Consider the following 20,535-nt stretch of genomic DNA (forward strand, 5'->3'; position numbering starts at 1 on the left):
TGTCATAGGATAACACTTTTTCCAATTAGAAGAGGCTATATTCTTTTAGTCTATTTATGTCTCAGATTTTCTTGAGATAGGAGAATTTTACAAAGTGTTTTCAAGCTAAAAAAAAAAAAAACACCCAAAGGGAAAATACACTTTCAGCAATAAAACTGGGCTAATTGGAAACGTTTTGCTCACAATATTGAGCAACACATATCCTGAGCAAAGAAATCCATCTTGTAACTTACCTGATTGTTTTAACAGCTTCCTCATCTTTGTCTGCATCAAGGTCAGATGGATCCATAAAAAAGATTTTGTCCTCTGGAGGAGAGGGCTCTTCAGTATCATCTAGAACTCTACTACCATCACTGTTCATTTCACTGCTATCAACTTCCATTGGCATATCCAAGTCCTGGCCTGGGCTAGCAGGTTCTGGAAACAACACAAGTCAGACATTATTTCACACATACAACTAAAAAAAAAAAATAAAATCCTCCAAAACTCAACTTTGTTTTTTTTAGTTAACACTTATGGAAATAAAAAATTACAATCACAATATACAAAATCTTCACACACTTGCTGTAAGATGCAGAGTATGCTAATGAACATTATCAAATTCATTTTGCTAAATGCCAAGGCAAGAGAGACCCAACAAAACACAAACCATTCTGAAAGAAAGAGTGAAAAGCCTAAATCTACACCTAAATCTCATTAAGTAATTCTGTTCCACAAGTAATCACGACAAAGTAACCTTTCAAAGGCTAGAGATGACCCAGAGAATTATTCCTGTGCAAATGAAATTCTCCATTAACAGCAACCCAGCTCTGCTCTCCCTGGTCTTGTAGTCCATAATAAGAAAAGTAAGAAAGAAAAGGGGAGCTGTGGAATTGCAGGAAAAGAGAAAAGCAGAACAGATCTTATTTACCTGTGATTTTTTGTAGGCAAAAATTTAGTGTTTTCAAAAGCTGTACAACTTGTACTGTGGAAAACTAAGAATTAAGACATAAAAATATGTTCTGTAATATGTCTGTAGCCTTTTTATGGTTGTTTTTTTGTTTGTTGGTTGGTTTGTGGGGGGTTGTTTTTGAGTTTGCTTTTTACCTGGGGTGAGTTCAATTAAGAATGGAAGAAAGAACAAAAAATAAATTGCTCTTTATGTCTTCAGTAGAATTACATGAAACCATAGTTCACAAACTCTGTGGCCTTTAGCACCTTAGCATCACAAGGGCAGTAAAACCAGGCTGCATCAACATCACGTTGCACATTGCTGTTCACAGCCACCAACCTCAAGATCCAGGAAAGAGCCTGGGAGCTGGAGAAGGTTAGCATGAATGGATGGGATCTATTGTGCAATGGCAACAGACCCTAGCACAGCTGTTGCCCAAGCCTCTGAATCAAGTTGTACTGTTTGATGCGATCTGCTCCACGTCATCAATTTTGTTCCACTAAAAAATGTGTGACAAGGCAACAGAGCCACAGAATGGCTGAAGTTGGAGGAGATTTTTAAAGGTCACCCGGTCCAACAACCCCCCCAAAGTTCATTTCTCCCGTCTGCTGAAGTCCCTCAGGATAGCAGCACAAACCCTCTGTCATATCAGCCAGTCCTCCCCGTCACCTGCAAAGCTGCTGAGGGTACCCTGCCCCATCAAGATCATTAATGAAGATGTTGAGCAGAACTGGACCCTTTGTTGGCCTCCTGGGTACACCAGGAGTTATTTGCCATTGATAATCACTCTCTAGGCCCCCCATTCAATCAGTTTTTAATCCCTATCTGCTCATCTAACTCATATTTCATCAGTTTAACACTGGTTTAAAACTTACAGAAATACTCTAAACATTCTTCCACAAAGTGGACATTCTGCACATTCCTCTTTCAATTCTGCAAGGACTATGCAGAAAGCAGTCCTACTTCATTGAGTTTTCCAGAAATTAGGGTGCAGTTCTTTCTTTGGGTTTGGCTTGGGGTTTTTCTTCTTTCTCTTTTATCTCAAACACCTCAGTTAACTCTGGTCAGTAAGATATGAGAAAGTCATAAAAAAATGGCATATGTATTCAGATATTAACATTTTAAAGTATGTATTTCACGGTGAAAAATGAGCAGACCAATCACAACAGATCTTCAAATTTTGTACATTGGGGTGGCATCTAGATTTTTCATTTCCATTAAGTAATCCCAAGAAAAGCATAGTGAACTTGCCAAGACTGATTTAAGTAAAATTTAAGTCACCAGAGTGTAAGTTTTACAGTGAATCTTTTTCATTTTAACTGAAAAAACTGGCAAGATAAATAAAAATATGTCAAATATTCAGAGATGAGAGAACTAAATACTAAGGTATTTAGTTTTCAGCCACAAAAGATCTCTCACTATTTGAAAGCATGTTTCTCATCTTACCTCCATTGAAAACAACCTCTCCAAGACAGTCTCGAGGTACTTTAGGTGCACAGCGTTTGTGACAGTTGAATCTGCAATCTAAAACAGCAGATAAATAAGCCCATGATATCAGAACCTGACTCCCACCCAGGCACTAACATTTATCATTCACTTCTTCCAACACTAACTTCAGTTCAGATTCATGCATTTGCATGTAGCTGAAGACAGCACCAATGAGGTCACCTCCAGGAGGAAATTAGCAATCTTGTCCTTATGTCACATGTTGATTTGTCCCACCACTATTTATTATGTCAGTACTTCCCCTTCCAGTACAAAATGGTTTGCTACTTCTGTAGCTTCTTCTGCAGCTATTTTTTCCCTCATGATGCAACCTCTCCCATTCTTTCATTTGTTCCACATCCTTTTTTCCATTGCTATATGATTTAACTGTCTCATCTCTAACATTTTTCCCCACCAGCCAACTAAGACTTGCAGCCATCAGAGTCTGATCACCCAACATCTATGATCACACAACTACATCAGGGCAAATATGTTCTGCAGTAAATCCTGAAGTCCGGTTCCTCTCTCATTCAGGTTACAGATTTGCCTGACTCCTCAGGCTCCATTTCTTGCTGACACAGGGCAGACAGAATAGTTATGCCCGGATTTGGCCTGACACAGGATGGAATCTCTGCTGGATGTGTGCCATTGCTGCACCCGAGGTATCAATGCAGCCCACTGAACCAAGTCCAGCACACAACATTACTGGTATGAACAGGAATTTCCTTTATTAGTCACATCCCTGTGATTTTCAACTCCATCAATACCATGAATTTCAAAACTCCCTACTGCCCCCACAATTGTTTTCATATTGGTAGTTTAACCTCTTTTTGCTATTCAAAACAAGCTAAATGTGTTTTTCTTTTAAGCCCAGACAAGAGAAAAACCATTATCTCTCCATTTTTAGTGGCAGAGGAGCCAAATTTTGGAGCAGAATACAATATTACTCAGCTTCTGAGTGCCTAAAAAGACGCTTCCTAGGAGACTCATTAACAGCATTTTACAGCCATGGCTTCAGTCCATATTATGAAATACAATTACTTCACTACTTTAGAGAAGGCTGCAAGAAACAGAGACATTTCAAATCCTGCCATGAAACTAGAAGACTGAATCTATCCTAAAAAATTAAACTATATTCAGAAACATTCCTGGGTACTGCCATGCAATTCTCTAGTCTAGTAAATAGCTACAAACATCTCCTAGCAAGCTTTTGGCCCACAGCATTAGCATAATCTCAAAGAGTTCCAAGGTCTAGCTCATAAACCAGAGCATCCTATGAAATTGCTCCAGGCAGTCTGCACAGAGCCACCCAGGCTGGGATGCTAAGAAAATTTGTTCATGAACACGGGTCATTCTGTCCCAGCTGACCTCAGTGTCCGGGAATGTTTCTGGACACATTTAATTTATTACCACAAATACAGCCTTAGCATCCCAAACATCATCCTTAGAGCCCAAATAGCAATGAATTAAATCAAGAAATCCAGGGCTCTTCCGGGTAATCAGAAACATAAAACTACTAAAACACCCCAAGCTTTGTGAATGTGCACAAGGAAGTTGGTGGGAAACCTTAAGAATCTGTAAGAAAAGTCAGTATGAAAAAAATTTGAACTGCTTGATATCAGTTCCTGGTATATTAAAAATAAGTATAGGATCTTACTGCATAAATGGAGGCCTATTAAGACACTTATTTCTGTCCTGCACACATATATGGCATTTCTCTAGGCTCGTTTTCCATGCATAAATGCTTACAACATGCATACAAATAATATTTTTATCCAGTGCCATTCAATTCCCTGAAACTGATGTGGTAGCCCCATTTGTTCAGCTGGATACAGTCATATGCTGTGTACGGCCAGAAGCATCTGTATGTTAAAATCACAAGGCATCTTTTTCAGGCTTCATTATTTTTGTATCATGTGTATCCAAGAGACACACTGACTGGAAAAAATATCAAAACCAGTTCAGGATGCAGACTTCAAACAGACTACAAAGACTGCAAATAACAACAGAAATGAAAAATAAAACTACTTCCTTACTCACATGCAACAGCACTATTACTAGTTAAAAAAAAAAAGTTAACACAGCTGTAAGCTTACAATATTTTCTCTCCTTCAATAAAGCAAACTGAAAATGTATTAAGTGACCAGTCTCAAAAAGCTGACCTTTGATAATCCCGTTTGACAAACTCACATGAGAGAAATGGAAACTCCTTTCCATATTAATATTTATGATTCATTACTAGACTTTTGTTTCCTGCAAAGCCCACAGATCTGCACTAACTAGTAATAAAATGCCAGAAGGAGATCACGTTAGAAAACCACATGGAAGAGCCTGAGAACTGAAGCCATGCATGTTAACATTTGCTACATAAAAACCATGCAAGTTCAGCACAGGCACCTATCTCCAAAAGGTAATAATCAGTATCCTGTACTAAAATACAATGAAAACTCAGATTCCTTAGTGATCAGTCTAAAATACAGATATTGAACAAAAGGAAGCATTTCCCATTTTTATTAATTCATAATTATCCTTCTAGAATTACAGTGTTTTCAATCTACACAATTAAATCTTATTTTTCAGAAAAATGTACAATGCACAGCTTACTACAATGAAAATGAGGGCTGCTGTGATCTTCTGAAAATTATGCCATTTTTCAAAACTTACATGTCCCTATTTTGCAGTATACAGCCTGTTGTGGTGTGTTGCAATATCCTGTTTTACCTTCTCCCTTCCCCCTCGCCCCTCGCTGAGTGTGCCCTGTCAATCAGGCTAACATACCAGCAAGGCGTCGTGTGATAGGTGTCCCTAGTACCTTGAGACCCTGCCCCTTCACCTGGTTGGTGACTCACCTGTCCCCTCCCCTTCCCCTGTCCTGAGCTTAAAATGTGAATGAGACCATGCGGCTTCATTCTGTTACCAGCAGTGGCCCAGTGCAGACGTATCTGTACTCATGGAATAAACATCTGGCTACCTTCTAGCAGAATCCGCTCCCTTCTTTTCTTCACCATCGCCAGAAGCTCTCTCCTGAGGAGAACGGAGTCCTGTCTTGTGCCCCGCTGCACTTTGCCGCCAGCCAAGGTACCTCTGGGGTTAAACACCACAGTGCTGCCTCTGGCCAAGCAGCGAAGGTCAGAACTGGCCTAGGCACCATCTAACTGGTTATATTGGGATACATATTCCAATATATTGGCGTCCCTGTGGGTGGCTCGACTCTGCAGCCCGAAAAAGGACTCGCAGTTCCTCAGAGAAGCTTCTGCCAGCCGTGCATCCAGCTGAAAGGAGCCTGGCTTCAAGACTCCCAGCTAGAGACTTTGGGAATACTCCCAGAAAAAGTTTCGTGGACTGTTCGGCGCCTTTGGAAAGCCCTGCTTCATTGTGGTGAACAGATTTTCCAGAGGGAGAAAAGGGCAGCCTCTCTTGCACCCAGAGAGAGGTCCTTTTCCGGTGGAGACCTGCCTGCCTGTACCCAGCCTACAGCTTCCATTTCACGTGAGTATCTCTGCTTTCGGTAGAGCAGAAGCTCAAAAACAGACTCTGCCGCGAGTTCTGTTCCTTTTTTGCCTTTGCATTTTGGCTGCGCAGCCCCACAGACGAGAATTCATAGCGTTCTAGTTTAGCTTTCCTGCTGCGTGTTTCACTGTTTTTTAGAATTCGCGCCGGAGCGGGATCGCTCTCTGCCCTTCCCCCCCCGGCTCAGCAGCGTGTTCAGACACGTGTTAGGAGACTCTCTTTCTCTTTGCGGGGGGGGGGGGGGGCTCTCTTTCCACGTGGCCGGGGGATCTGCGGGGTCGGGCGTGCTCTGCACACGCGGCGGGGGGGGGGGGGGCGTCCCGGTTTCGGCTGCCACGTGGCGTGGCTGCTGCCTCTGCTCCGCGGGGGGGTTGCATTCCACGGCGGGGGAGGCTTTGTTTCTGCCTCGGTTCGGCAGGGTGTGCCGGTTCGGCAGGGCGTGCCCTGCTGCTGCTGCCCGGGAATTTTAAAAGCAGTATATACAGCTGCATTGTGAAGCTTTTGTCTGCTCGTTATCGCTTTCTATCTGTGGTTTTTTTTAGAAATTGGTAGCTGATTTTAGCTTTGTTTTTGGTCAGGCGGGATTAAGTACTCTGCTTTTTTACATCTATCATGGGTTCCAAACTTAGCATTGTACAAAGGGGAGTGTATTATGATATTGTTAGCATTCTAATCAAGAGTAATGTGAAATTCTCTAAAGGAAAATTGAAACAGTTTATAAGATGGCTTTTTCTGCAGTTCCCAAACATTTCCCCTGAAGAAATCCACAATATTCAATTCTGGGATAAAGTTGGGAATGAATTGATAACCTTAGGACAATCTGGCAAATTACCCTCAGCTAAATTTGTGTTCTGGAGTTTACAAATTCGAACAGCATTGCTCAAACAAAAGGAAATGGAGAAAAAGCCAAATGTAAAGCCATGTGCCTCTGCTCTCCCTGTTCCTCCCTCTCCCTCTAAAACCCCTGTTAGCTTTTCGGAGAGCAGTGATGTCCAAAATGGCCCCCAGTCCCTAGGGGGTGCACAAGATGGTGGGTGCCACGTGGCATCTTCCCAAACCTGGTCTTCTTCTTCCCAAAATCCTCTTAAGCATCCCAAAATTCCTGCCCCATCCCCCTCTCCTCCTGTTCCTCGTGACACCTTCCCCCCTCCCCCCGCCTTTCCTGCAGTACCCTCAGCTCCGCCCCTCTACTCCTGCCAGGGGGCGGCTGCTGACGTGATGTCACCAGGTGACCCCGCCCTCTGTTCCCACGGTATCCCCGCCCCCTGCCAGCCCCTTGACCCCGCCCCTTGTTCCCACGGTTTCCCCGCCCCTTGCCGGCTCCCTGTCCCCGCCCCTCCCCGGGTTCCCACGGTGGGGACACACCCACTGCCTGTCCCCAAACCTGTAGCTGTGATCCCAATGCTTCTGATTTAAGGGATACAGAGCAGGAGACAGCAGACCCAATGCATGGTGCCATGTTGTCACTGGCCCCTGTTACGTTTCAGCCTGCAGCTCAAGCTGGAGCAGCCCCAACTGCCAATTGGAGTTCTTTTGGACGACAATTGATTAAAGAGATCTGTAAATCTCATAAAGAATATGGTCAACACAGTCCATATTTCCGTGGCCTTTTAAATTCTGAATTAAGTAGGACTATTGTGGTTCCACATGATTTAAAACAATTGTTTTCATGTCTCATGACATCCACGGAATTCAAATTATGGGAATCAGCATTGAAACAACTGCTAAAAGATGCTCTCCCAAGCTTACAGGCTGATCCAAACACAGCAAAAGACAACAATGGTAACCTTATTACTATTGACCACCTCTGTGGTGAGGGTCAATGGTCTTCTCCCTCAGTCCAAGCTGCTGCAATTCCTGCAGAAACACTTGAGAAAGTAAAGGAAGCAGCTGAAAAGGCATTCTTTTCCCTCCAACCTGAGGGGCCTTTTGAGCCCTATAGTAAAATCAAACAACTACCATCAGAGCCTTTTGTGAAATTTGTAGAAAGGCTAACTAGAGCCATTGAAATACAAGTTAAAAAGGAAAATGCAAGGGAAGCAATTTTAGAAGAAATAGCGTTTACAAATGCAAATGAACAGTGTCGAGCAGCAATCCTGAGCCTTCCTATGGAACCTTCCCCTACATTAAAAGATATGCTTCTAGTCTGTAACAGGAAAGTGCCTCTGATGACTGTAGCTGAAGACACCAGACCAAGGCTGCTGCCAAGACCACCTCAGCGTGTTGCTGTTGCCAGCCCTGCACCTTCTCCCTCAGCACAGCAGTACCCTGGGCAGCAGCGGAGACCGGCAATGGTTGAGCTCACTAAACCATGCCTGCTTTGTAATAAGCTAGGGCACTGGAGTAACCAGTGCCCCCTGAAAAGGGAATTTGATGAATTTAAAAATAGCAGGGGAGGAGAACTGCAAGCCCTCCCTGGGGTCAACAACAAAAAAACGAAGAATAAAGCGCCAGCCTGCCAGGCGTGCAGACATAAAAGGAGCAGGCCAAGAGAATAAGGGTAGTAAAATAAATCAAGCGCGCGATAATATTAACATTTGTGTAAGTGAAGCAGGTGCTTCAAAGACCAAGTCCGCTAGTCCACTGTTAAATGTGAAACAAAATAACCTTTGTTATGATTTAAGTGATTCTGTATTAACCGCATCTTCTGTCAATGAGCCTTACAGGTTGCAGCTGACAGAGTCACTCCACCTGAAGGACACTGACTGGCATTTTGTCTCTGTAAATCCTGAACAGAAGGGTACTTGGAACCAAATTCGTTGTAAGTACATCATCACTGGGGACAAAAACACACCACAAGAGATCGAAATTGCTCCGGGACTGACAACATCAGATCCCAAGCAATTTGTTCTCAGCCTGCACTGTTTCCACCCACCCCTGTTTCTTCCCAAGGGACAAATTGTTGCTCAAGCTATCCCTGTGCCATCTTTACCTGAAAATGTCGATAAACAAGGGCCCACAGTCGCCCGGGTCCAAGTTATTGGGACAGATAAACCCAAATTGTGGTGCAATGTCAGTGGGGGTGGGGAGTCTAAACGCATTGAAATGCTTGTAGACACAGGTGCAGACTGCACAGTGATTCCAGTACAAGACTGGCCAGCACACTGGCCTTTACAAAATGTTGCTGGTCACTTTCGAGGCGTAGGAGGTCTGCAATTGGCAAGGCAATCCAAAAGCATTATTCAATTCGAGGGTCCAAACGGACAATTGGCAAATATCCGTCCATTTGTGTTAGATTATTCAGAACCTTTGTTAGGGAGAGATTTAATGGCCCAGTGGGGTGTCACAATTAATATTCCAGACTCTCCACAGCATTTTTGTGCAGCAGTCATTAAACAACAGCGCCCCGCTCAAAAACTTAAGTGGAAAACAGACGAACCAGTTGATGTGAAACAGTGGCCACTCAGTAAACAAAAAATAAAAGTGCTTGAAGAACTAGTACAAGAGCAACTAAGAAAGGGCCACATTGTGGAGACCATGTCCCCATGGAACTCTCCAGTGTTTGTCATCCAAAAAGCTGACAAAAAGAGGTGGCGACTTCTCTGTGACCTCCGACAAATTAATAATGTAATTGAAGATATGGGTTCTCCCCAGCCTGGTATGCCATCCCCAACAATGCTTCCTCAAGATTGGAAATTAGCTGTTATTGATATTAAAGATTGTTTTTTCCAAATCCCATTGCACCCTGACGATGCACCGCGTTTGGCATTCTCTGTCCCTTCTATCAATTCAGAAGCTCCTATGAAAAGGTACCATTGGACCGTTCTTCCTCAGGGCCTAAAGGTATCTCCAGCTATCTGCCAGTGGTATGTCTCTTCCCTGCTTTCCCCAGTTCGTGCAGCCGCAGAGAAGGCCATCATCTACCATTATATGGATGATATCCTTGTGTGTGCCCCCAATGATGATTTACTAACACATGCGCTTGACCTAACGATCGATGCATTGATTGTTGCAGGGTTCGAGCTCCAGGAACAGAAAATTCAAAAGATGCCACCTTGGAAGTATTTGGGCTTAGAAATTGGAAATAGGACCATTGTTCCTCAAAAACTAGAAATCAATCCAAGGATCAAGACCCTTGCAGATGTCCACAAGTTGTGTGGGTCTTTGAATTGGGTAAGACCATGGCTTGGTCTGACTAATGAAGACCTTGCCCCTCTTTTCAATTTACTGAAAGGGGGAGAGGACCCAGGTGCTCCTAGGTCTATTACCCCAGAGGCACGGAAAGCTCTAGAAAAGGTTCAGATTGCAATGTCCACAAGACAGGCCCACCGATGCCGGCCTGATCTGCCATTCAAATTTATCATCCTAGGTAAGTTGCCACACCTCCATGGAATTATTTTCCAGTGGGAGGAAAAACAAACACCTAAGGCAAAGGACACACCAAAAAAGGACCGGGACCAGAGGGACTCTCTCTTGATCATAGAATGGGTTTTCCTCAGTCACAAAAGGTCCAAGAGGCTGACAAAGCCTCAGGAGCTGATAGCAGAACTGATCCGGAAAGCAAGGACCCGGATCAGGGAGTTAGCAGGATGTGATTTTAAGTGCATTCACATTCCAGTTGAGTTAAAATCAGGTCAAAATACTATGAAAATACTGGAACAATTGTTTCAAGAAAATGAAGTGTTGCAGTTTGCTCTGGATTCCTACTCAGGACAATTTTCGGTAGCACGGCCCGCTTGCAAATTGTTTGAACAAGATGTTCAATTTACTTTAAAATTAAGAACTGCTCTAAGTAGGAGACCTTTAAAAAGGGCTCTGACTGTCTTTACAGATGCGTCCGGGAGGTCCCACAAGTCTGTTATGACTTGGAAAGATCCTCAAACCCAGCAGTGGGAGACGGACATTGCTGAGGTGGAAGGTTCACCTCAGGTTGCTGAATTGGCTGCAGTTGTTAGGGCTTTTGAAAGGTTCTCAGAACCATTTAATCTGATTACAGACTCTGCATACGTGGCAGGAGTAGTATCCAGAGCAGATCAAGCAATACTGCAAGATGTATCTAACATTGCACTTTTTGAATTGCTTTCCAAACTGGTAAAGTTAGTCACTCACCGAGAGCAACCCTTTTATGTGATGCATGTCAGGTCACACACTGACTTGCCAGGGTTTATTGCTGAAGGCAACAGAAGGGCAGATGCTCTTGCTGCGCCTGCAGTGATGGCCACTCTCCCAAATGTTTTTGAACAGGCAAAAATCAGCCACCAGCTTTTCCACCAAAATGCACCTGGCCTGGTTCGCCAGTTTAACATCGCTCGAGAACAGGCCAAAGCGATTGTGGCCACGTGCCCAAATTGCCAACAACATGCACTCCCTACAGTGAGTACGGGAGCAAACCCAAGGGGACTGAACAGTTGTGAACTGTGGCAAACAGATGTAACACACATACAGGCTTTTGGACGGCAGAAATATGTTCATGTTAGTGTAGATACCTTTTCTGGAGCGGTCTATGCTTCTGCCCACACAGGAGAATCATCTATTGATGCTATTAAACACCTCTTACAGGCTTTTTCTTTCATGGGCATCCCCAAGGAGCTGAAAACTGATAATGGGCCTGCTTATAAATCCAAGGAATTCGGGAGCTTCCTGCAGCAATGGGGAGTAGAGCACAAAACTGGCATCCCCTACTCCCCTACAGGTCAAGCCATTGTAGAAAGAACTCACCGTGATATTAAAAGGGTCCTGGACCAGCAACAACAGGTTCTGAAGGTAGAACCTCCCCACATCCGGTTATCCAGGGCGCTATTCACAATAAATTTTCTGAATTGTTCTTTTGACAGCCTGAACCCTCCCATCCTACGCCACTTTGGGGGGAACAGTCACAGGTTGATGAAAGAAAAACCTCCAGTTTTAGTAAAGGACCCTGAGACTTGGAAAATGGTGGGACCTTACAAATTGGTTACTTGGGGACGTGGATACGCCTGTGTGTCCACCCCCTCTGGTTTAAGGTGGGTTCCTTCCGAATGGGTAAAGCCCTATGTTCCCAAAGTCTCAGAGAAATCTGCAGAAGCACCCCAGGTTGCTCACGCTGCCTGGAGAAGAAAACGCCGCGCACGTTCTCTGGAGGAAATTCCATTTAAGCCTCCTATCTGGAATAGTTTGTAATATATGTTTGTCTCAAGTTTTTGTACCAGTTTAGATCCCACTGTTCGTGTGTAGCCTCGAGACGTCATGAGACCGAGCCTGCTTCTCGTCCTACTCGTGATCATCCCACCTGCAATCTCCTACATAGTACCGCAGCCCAAACCACGTATGGACTACCTTGACAAAGGCTCTCAGACATCAACAGAGAAACTGACAACGAGCTGAATGGACTTTTCAATGGCTGGGGACTCTCGGGCTGGTTAGGATCTATTCTGAAAACTGTAATTTTAGTGCTGTTTATTTTAGTTGTAGTTATTGTAGTTTTTAGCATTGTTTTTGGAGTAATCAGACGCATGGTTCTCAAGTTAATCTCAAACTCATCTCCCCCTCCTGAAGTCTACCATTTGGAAGCCCTCAGTGCTCCAGTGGATGACCTGGAAGCCTCAGTAGAATCATTCTGCACCATAAACACAGCCCTCTTCTTTTTAAACAAAACTAGGGGGAGATGTTGTGGTGTGTTGCAATATCCTGTTTTACCTTCTCCCTTCCCCCTCGCCCCTCGCTGAGTGTGCCCTGTCAATCAGGCTAACATACCAGCAAGGCGTCGTGTGATAGGTGTCCCTAGTACCTTGAGACCCTGCCCCTTCACCTGGTTGGTGACTCACCTGTCCCCTCCCCTTCCCCTGTCCTGAGCTTAAAATGTGAATGAGACCATGCGGCTTCATTCTGTTACCAGCAGTGGCCCAGTGCAGACATATCTGTACTCATGGAATAAACATCTGGCTACCTTCTAGCAGAATCCATTCCCTTTCTCTCCACCATCGCCAGAAGCTCTCTCCTGAGGAGAACGGAGTCCTGTCTTGTGCCCCGCTGCACTTTGCCGCCAGCCAAGGTACCTCTGGGGTTAAACACCACAGTGCTGCCTCTGGCCAAGCAGCGAAGGTCAGAACTGGCCTAGGCACCATCTAACTGGTTATATTGGGATACAACAGCCACCTAAGTTGCAAACAGTTTTAAATACAAGACCTTTACCGAAATGTACTGCTGCAGCAGTAAATGCAAGGTTTACCTTTACACTGCATTCCTTGGCGAAACAGGCCCTTCAGCAGCCGTTTGCAGTACTGGCAGATGGTGGGACGGGTGTAAGAGTGAACAGCAAAGGTGTGTGGGACCTTCACTCTGCACAGCACCATCTTATCCATCCAGATGGGGCGGCCACTCCAAGAGGGAATCCTCTTACTAGGCTCTGGGCAGCAACGCTGCAATAAAGAAGGAATACATTATTTGCACCAGAACAGTTCTACTGCCATGACTACCTTGAAAAGTCACAGCAGTCAGGTGAACTGGAAAAAGGCAAAAACTGCACCCACTTTTAAAAAGAGCAGAACGGACAACCTTGGGAACCACTGACCTTTCAGGCTCCCCTCTGTTCTGGGAAGATCACAGAGATCCTACTAGGAGCTATGCTAAGCACATGAAGGGAGGAAGTGATTTAGGACAGCCAGCAGCCTTCCATGATGGAGTGACTCCATCTCAGTGGACAATAAAAGGGCTATAGGTGTCATTTATCTGGAATTCTGTAAAGCCTTTGACACGGTCACCACAACATCCTTCACTCTAAAGTGGAGAGATGGATTCAATGGGCAGACCTTTAGAAGAATAAGGAATTGACTAAATGGTCACATCCAGAGGGGAGTGGTCAATGTCTCAGTGTCCTGACAGACATCAGTGACAAGTGGTGTCCCTCAGGGCTGACACTGGGACCAGAGCTATTAAATGTCTTCATCAATGACAGACAGTGGGAGTGAGTGCACCCTCAGCATGTTTGCGGATGCCACCCAGCTGGCACACTGCAGGGATGTGATGCCATCCAGCAGGACCTGCATAAGCTTGAGAAGTGGGCCCATGTGAAACTTGTGCGGCTCAACAAGGCCAAGTGCTGGCACTGCGCCTGGGTTGGGTCACCTCCCTGTATCAACACAGGCTGGGGACTGGTGTCAGCCCTGCTGGGAAGGACTTGGGGGTCCTGGTGGATGAAAAAAATGTCAGTGGGGCTGTAAGGGAGGTGTTGGCTCCAAAAGCGACCAGACAAGAAAGCAACCTGGCCAAAAGCTTTAAGAGGGCATTCTGGTATTGTAAAACAAAACCATGAAAATACCAGATGGAAAAGCCTTACAGAAAGCAGGAAGTTATGTATGAACCTTTATTTCCACAGAAGATAAAATGCTAGAAATTCACTCACAACATTCATTTTTTGAGCAACCTGACAAGGTGCAGAGAGCACATACAAGCCTCCATATAGAAGGTAAAACAGAAAGCACTGGGGGCAGGCAGACCAAATTGCAATCACTACCTCAAACTATTAGTTTTTAGAAGCAAGGTATAGCATGCTGGATAACTTACTAAATTAGGCAAAACTGTTTAGAAGATATAAAAATTATTTAGAAAATAAACCTCCTCAAAAAAATTTTTGAAATTAAGTTAAAAAAAACCCTTCAATTAAAACAGAAGAAGAATTGAGTAAAATTAAGATGTATCAAAAAAGTACTAAACATGCACACAGAAATCATAAAATTAAATTATGTGATAAATGCTTACAATTCTATGTTCACTGAATGAATCTTACCAGTAGTCATAAACATCAAAATAAATATTTTTCATTACTCAAGACTAAGTTTTTATAGCCTCTAGCTAAAAAAAATAATGTTCTTGACGTAGACTATATGATTTGTAATTTAAATTGTGGTAAGAATAGTTATAGTGTAAAGTAACAGATTACCAGAAAAGCCTAAGGCACAAACAAATGGATCTAATCCTTACCTCTCCTCTCATGATCCCAATATAGTTGGGATATATTTGATAGTTGATATTTGTTATGTAATTGATAACCTCTCAGCAATCATCACAACAAGGAACTACTATGAATGTCTGTTTTTACTGTAAGCCTTTCATCTCATACACCCTCCTAGATAGGGTTTGGGGTTTTTTGGATTAACTCTGTGAAAAGCTTAACAGCAGATGGGGAACACTCTTCCCCAGTATAAAAGCTTACAATTTGTACTGCATTGGCCAAGTAACTAATCTATGCTGATACAATAATTACAGAACTAATCTGTATTACTAGAAGGCAAGATGTTTTATCATTCTGAAGCCAAAGTTCTCAGGATTTCATATAACCATGAGTGAAAGGCCAATAATGAATTTTTATATATAACTTATAATTTATTTCCTGTTGCATCTCTCACAGTAATAATAAGCACTAAGTGTCAAAGTCTAAGAATCACTGTATTTTAAAATTCACTAAAACTGATCATAATGGTTAAGTTTGACTCCCACATACTCATCATAAGCCACTTAAAACACTATCTAGTTCTTCAGAGGTTAAAGAATTTAAACCAGAAATTGTTTCTTCTTTCACATTACATACTTCTTCGGAGGCAGAGGATGTGTGTTCAGCTTGTGCTGGTCTTGGAACTGAAAGCCCTGCTCCTGGCAAAGACACATTAGACAGGCGCCTCTTCCTCACTCCACTGCAGTTGTTTGGAATCTTGAAGGCACATCGCTTATGGTAGTTTAACCCACAACCTGGAAGAGGAGTTTGTTTATTCAAAAAACCTCCCAACATTCAAAGTAAAAAAAAACAGTACTAATATTTTGATAAAGGACTTTTAAAAAGATGACCCAGGACAATGGCAAGGGCAGAAATAGACTGTTGTGTCAAATTCTCCGATTTTAGTGTTTTTGATGTTATTCACAAAAACAGCTTTTTCTCCAGTAAGCCCACTTCCAGTAACAAGGTCTAACACTTGGAAGCAGCTGATCTCCCAGCACCAGGAGGCTTTCATCACTCCCTCACTTTGGAGCACAAGAAGCAAGAAGAATTCAGTGAGAAGGCAGTGTTAGTACCTGACAGCAGACTGCAGAGTGCTCCACAGCCAGCTGGATGAAAGCCATAAGGAAAGGGATTCCCCTTTGGGAGTCTCTTCAAACTACGTGTTCCTTGTGCAAAGAACACGAGGTTGTAAGCTAGCTATTTTATTCAGAGTGGGAAACAACATTTCTTAAGTCGTTAGCCCAAGGTCATGCAATAGCCCAAGCCTGCATTAATGTCAAGATCAGAACTTCAGTTTTCCAATGCACAAACCCTTCCAGGTAGGAAGTACTGTATTTATCACTTGGTAACATACCAAACACAATACAACTTCTTCCTCATCTCATACAGATATACACACACACAAATACACTAAATGTCATAGACTGACTTACCCTCACATTTTAATCCTTGTCGTACCAAACCCCAAAGCATCTCTCCGCAGTAGTCACAAAAAGTAGGAGCCTTGTAGGAATGCACATAAAGTGCATGAGGACGGATCTGGAAATCTTCAACTGTAGCCAAAGCTTTAAAAAAAATTGCAATAAGTTATAACTCTTGTTCACAGGATCAACAAGGATTTATGGAAAGAACATGTTTTAAAAAATGGCTAATTTAAAGAACACTTACAAGATATTTAGAAATCAGCATTTTACTGTATGTCATTTAAATATGCATTCAGGACACTACATAGTTCTCAATAAACATTTTTATTGAGGAAAAATATCCACTGAACACTGTAGGCTAATGTTCCCAATTAATCAACAGTATGAATCACTCTGTTGAAAACCTCACTAAGTTGAAGGCAGGTACAACAAGCTTTGCTAAAAGCAACAGTAAATGTTTTAAAGAGCAACTTAATTTTCCAAGCTGTTCTGTAACCTACAAAATTTTCAAAAAAAGACAGTTCTAAAAATAGATTTTTATCTTCTAAAGTACTTCTGCAGTAAAAACTTATTAGATTAAACTCAGTGTATCAAAAAAGAACTGTGGATAAAGTTTCCACAGAACACTGAAATATTACTTTCCCTAAATGAGTGTAGATATATTTCAATTTCTTTTGTTTTGTATCTTTGAGGGAAAGAAACAAAAAAAAAAAGGTACTTTACATCAAGATTGCCTTGTCCTGATGGCTACTGGTTTTTTATCAGATACATACTAACACTCCCTATTCAGATCTTATTTTTAAAATCCTACTGAAAGAGATTTACATGTCTTCAAAATGCCTCAGTTTCGGGTGGTCTGTCTGTCTGTAAGGAAACTGTCAGAGACTGCCAAGAGTCACATTACAAATTTTGCAAATATGCTATTCATCAGAAGCAATGAAAAGTTCAAAATAAGATGATCAATTACTGAACAGTTTAGACATGCCCTGAAATGTGGCCAAGGACTCAGCCTTACTTACAGCTATCAAATTCATACTTTATTGACCAAGCTTACAAATCTAAGCTCATGACAGCCAAGAGGTCTCTCCTTCTAATATATAGTCTCAGTTTGTCACTTTATCCTCAAAGACTTGAAAAACTGCTCAACACTAGTCCAGCTTTTATTTGTAGTTTAACTACAGCTGAATTTTGATTGAATTTGATGAAGTATTGATCAAACACAACAATGACAAAGGGCTGGGGTTGTTTTGTCCTCGTTAGTGGTTAATGACCACCACTCTAAGGACTATATTGTTCAAAGAAACTATTTTTAAGAACTACAATAACCTGTAAGAGCCTGTTCTTATAGGTATGATTCAGCAACAGCATTTATATGAAGACTTATGACAGCATAAGCCATCAATAGCAAAAACTACAGAACAAAAAGACAGATATAAGCAAAAGAAAACCCACAACTTGGAAGAACAAATTCTGAATCCTACCTACATTTCACCTTAAACAATCACAAAAATGAAAAACTGGTATTATTATACTTATAAATTCTCATTTGTATAATTCAGATTTATTTTTAATAATAAACCTGAAGAAGATGAAAACAGAACAATGAAAAAATAACAAAACTGAGTGCTGAAGCATCAGTGACTCTAGGACTTTCTCAGAAACCTCTACCCCAAAGTATATTGTCCAAAGTGAAAAAGCTCAAGGCAGACATGAAAATAATGCTCCATGAAGTCCTAATTTCTTTTAATCAACTGAAGAAAGAGTTGTTCCACTGTTACAATAATACCTACCAGAGAGTACAACCTCAACAAGATCTCCCTCATGTATCTCTTCTGCTGATGTAATTCGTTGCAAAATATTATCTGAGTTCAGGTCATGGCGGAACAGGAGAATTTTGTCATACATGCCAAAGAAACCACACTCTGGGAACTGCAATAGAAATCAAACTCTAAATTAATACATGCTCTTTGATAATCCTATACATCAATGTTTTTAATAACAGCTACAGAACTCAAGAGTTGTAAATGTTTCATGACAACAAAATAAATCTGCTTATTTTTGAGGAAACAAAGCATTTGCTGAAAATTTCTATTTTTTTTTCTTTTTTAACCTGAAAAAAATAAGTGTTAAAGTTTTTGTTTATTTGGGTTTTTAATCTCTCAGACCAGCATAATCAGTCTGGCACATAAAAGCCAATGCAGACTTTTAACTTGGATACCACCACCTTTAATCCTTATTTCACAGGTATTCTGGTCAGGCGGGTATTTAGCTCGAGACACTCCAGCAGCACCTGCTGCACTTTTCTTGAGCAGCAAGCCAGCTAAGAAGCTCCATACCATTGTTCTACAACAGTTTAGATCAACAGATATGAGTAATCCTGAGTAATATGCTCCAGAGGACACTGCTTCAGCAGGCAAGTTGGACTCTATGACCTCCAGTGATCCCTTCCAACATTACCCACTTTCAGTGATTCTGTGAAAAGAAAAACTCAAATCCTCACAAGGACAGGAAAAAAAATCCATACAGGAAACAGATACACTAAATAACATGCCACTTTTCCATGACACATCACTGAAAAAAGCTTTCTCATTCTGTATTTTCCCTACTCATTGAAAGCTATCTCATTTTTTGTTTTCCTTACTCTTCAAAACACTGTCAAGCATGAGTAAAACTTCTTAAAATGAAAAGCTTAAAAGTAAACAGTTCATGGGGGAAAAGAGCAGGAACAGACCCTGGAGAGGAATGAGCAGCATTCAAGCAGCTCCTTTGACCTTTTGGTTTAAACCAGAATTCCAACCTGAGGTGGGAACACACGCAGATCAAAACAGGAAAAGTGCGGGGAAAAAATATGGAAAAGCTCACAAGAAACTTTTAATTAAGGAGGTAACAAATTAGTAATTTACATGTTGCATAGTCAATTGTATCTAAACTGCATGAAGCTTGCAGTATATTAATTGTAATTAACTAAGATTTTTTTATACAAAATCAAATACATAATGAAGGTATCATATCTAGTGTGCCCATTGTTTTCACACTTTCTTCTCATTCAGAGAAAAAATAATGTCTTCTTTACAGCAGCAATTTTACCTGAAATACCAAGTTAGTCTTCTCTGTTTTGGTGTGCATGCACTACATAATTACATGACACTTAACACGGAAGAAGTCCTTGCTCCAGAAAGCATGCTATCTACCTTGGACAGTCACTAAGAGACAGAATTTGTACAATTTAACCCTTGCAAAAACAAAAGACAGAGCTGACAAATTTATTCTGACACAGAGGTATTCAGTCCACAGCAAGAAGAAACTGATTTACTGGGCCGATGCCAAAGCAGCCAGCTGCTTCCTCTGTCTCCCAACTCACTCTCAGGCTTCCTATGTAGAATAGCAAATACCCAAGAATATATTAAAAGTTACATTTTTCCAATTGCCCAAAGATCATTTGTAATGGGAAAGAAAATACAAAGCAAGAATTAGCTGTGCTGCCCAAATATGTATGTCAGTATCTCTGCAAGTACGCACAGGACTTGACTTTATATTCTGAACACACAAAGATACGGTCACTAGTAATTCTTCCAAGGAAACTGACATTTCTTTATAACTGAAACCACATCATAAACTTACTTTAAGCTCTAACCCAAAATCCCACTCTGCCTTGATTGACAGAAAACAAGATATATTAACATTATTAGAATAAGTGCTGTGAGGTCTATTCCTCGGTACACTTCTGTTAATTGCATTATACTGCTGAAGAACTTAATTCTAACAAAAGAGATATAAAATCAATATTACAACAGTATATATCTGCCTTCAGATACACATGACACCTTTTAATAACACCAATAATAATTTCAGCTGCCAGGAGGGACAACTCATGACTCAGGGAATCACATGAACTATTGTCTCTTCGTATTAAGTTCACGGAACCACCTACAAACCACAGACTTTAAGGAAGCCTCCAAGATATTTTACAGGTTTGAGTCTCCTTCTTTTGATAAAGATATGTTTTTCTCTTTAATTTGTTTTCACTCTTTAAGACCATAACCCTGTCGTGCAGCTGCCAGAACATCCCTACACATAATCCTCCACCTCAGTAACCAGAGGTCACATAATCACCTGCCAAGCAGCACTTATCTTAATTGCTATGACAAAATATATTCTGCCTATGTGCCATTTACCCATTCTCATGTACAAATCTTGGATTTATTAAAATTTTTTAAATATACTACACTAATTTTCATTACTGAAAAGCATTAGCTGGCAAAATAAACTAAAGT

General features: G+C 41.7%; 1 protein-coding gene across 3 annotated transcripts in view; it reads right to left on the reverse strand.

Moving 5' to 3' along the window:
• PRKD3 (protein kinase D3) overlaps positions 1-20,535 on the reverse strand; it is a 51,519-nt gene that overhangs the window by 19,920 nt on the left and 11,064 nt on the right. For all 3 annotated transcript variants that reach the window (XM_064708781.1, XM_064708782.1, XM_064708783.1), the window contains exons 3-8: positions 18,052-18,190; positions 16,271-16,402; positions 15,432-15,589; positions 13,074-13,263; positions 2,378-2,455; positions 234-417 (exon numbers count right to left, since the gene is read on the reverse strand). In XM_064708781.1, the coding sequence (XP_064564851.1) occupies positions 234-417; positions 2,378-2,455; positions 13,074-13,263; positions 15,432-15,589; positions 16,271-16,402; positions 18,052-18,190 (881 nt within the window). The remainder of the gene's footprint in view (positions 1-233; positions 418-2,377; positions 2,456-13,073; positions 13,264-15,431; positions 15,590-16,270; positions 16,403-18,051; positions 18,191-20,535) is intronic.

Source organism: Zonotrichia leucophrys, chromosome 3 (assembly GCF_028769735.1).
Source record: "Zonotrichia leucophrys gambelii isolate GWCS_2022_RI chromosome 3, RI_Zleu_2.0, whole genome shotgun sequence".
Classification (NCBI taxonomy): domain Eukaryota; kingdom Metazoa; phylum Chordata; class Aves; order Passeriformes; family Passerellidae; genus Zonotrichia; species Zonotrichia leucophrys.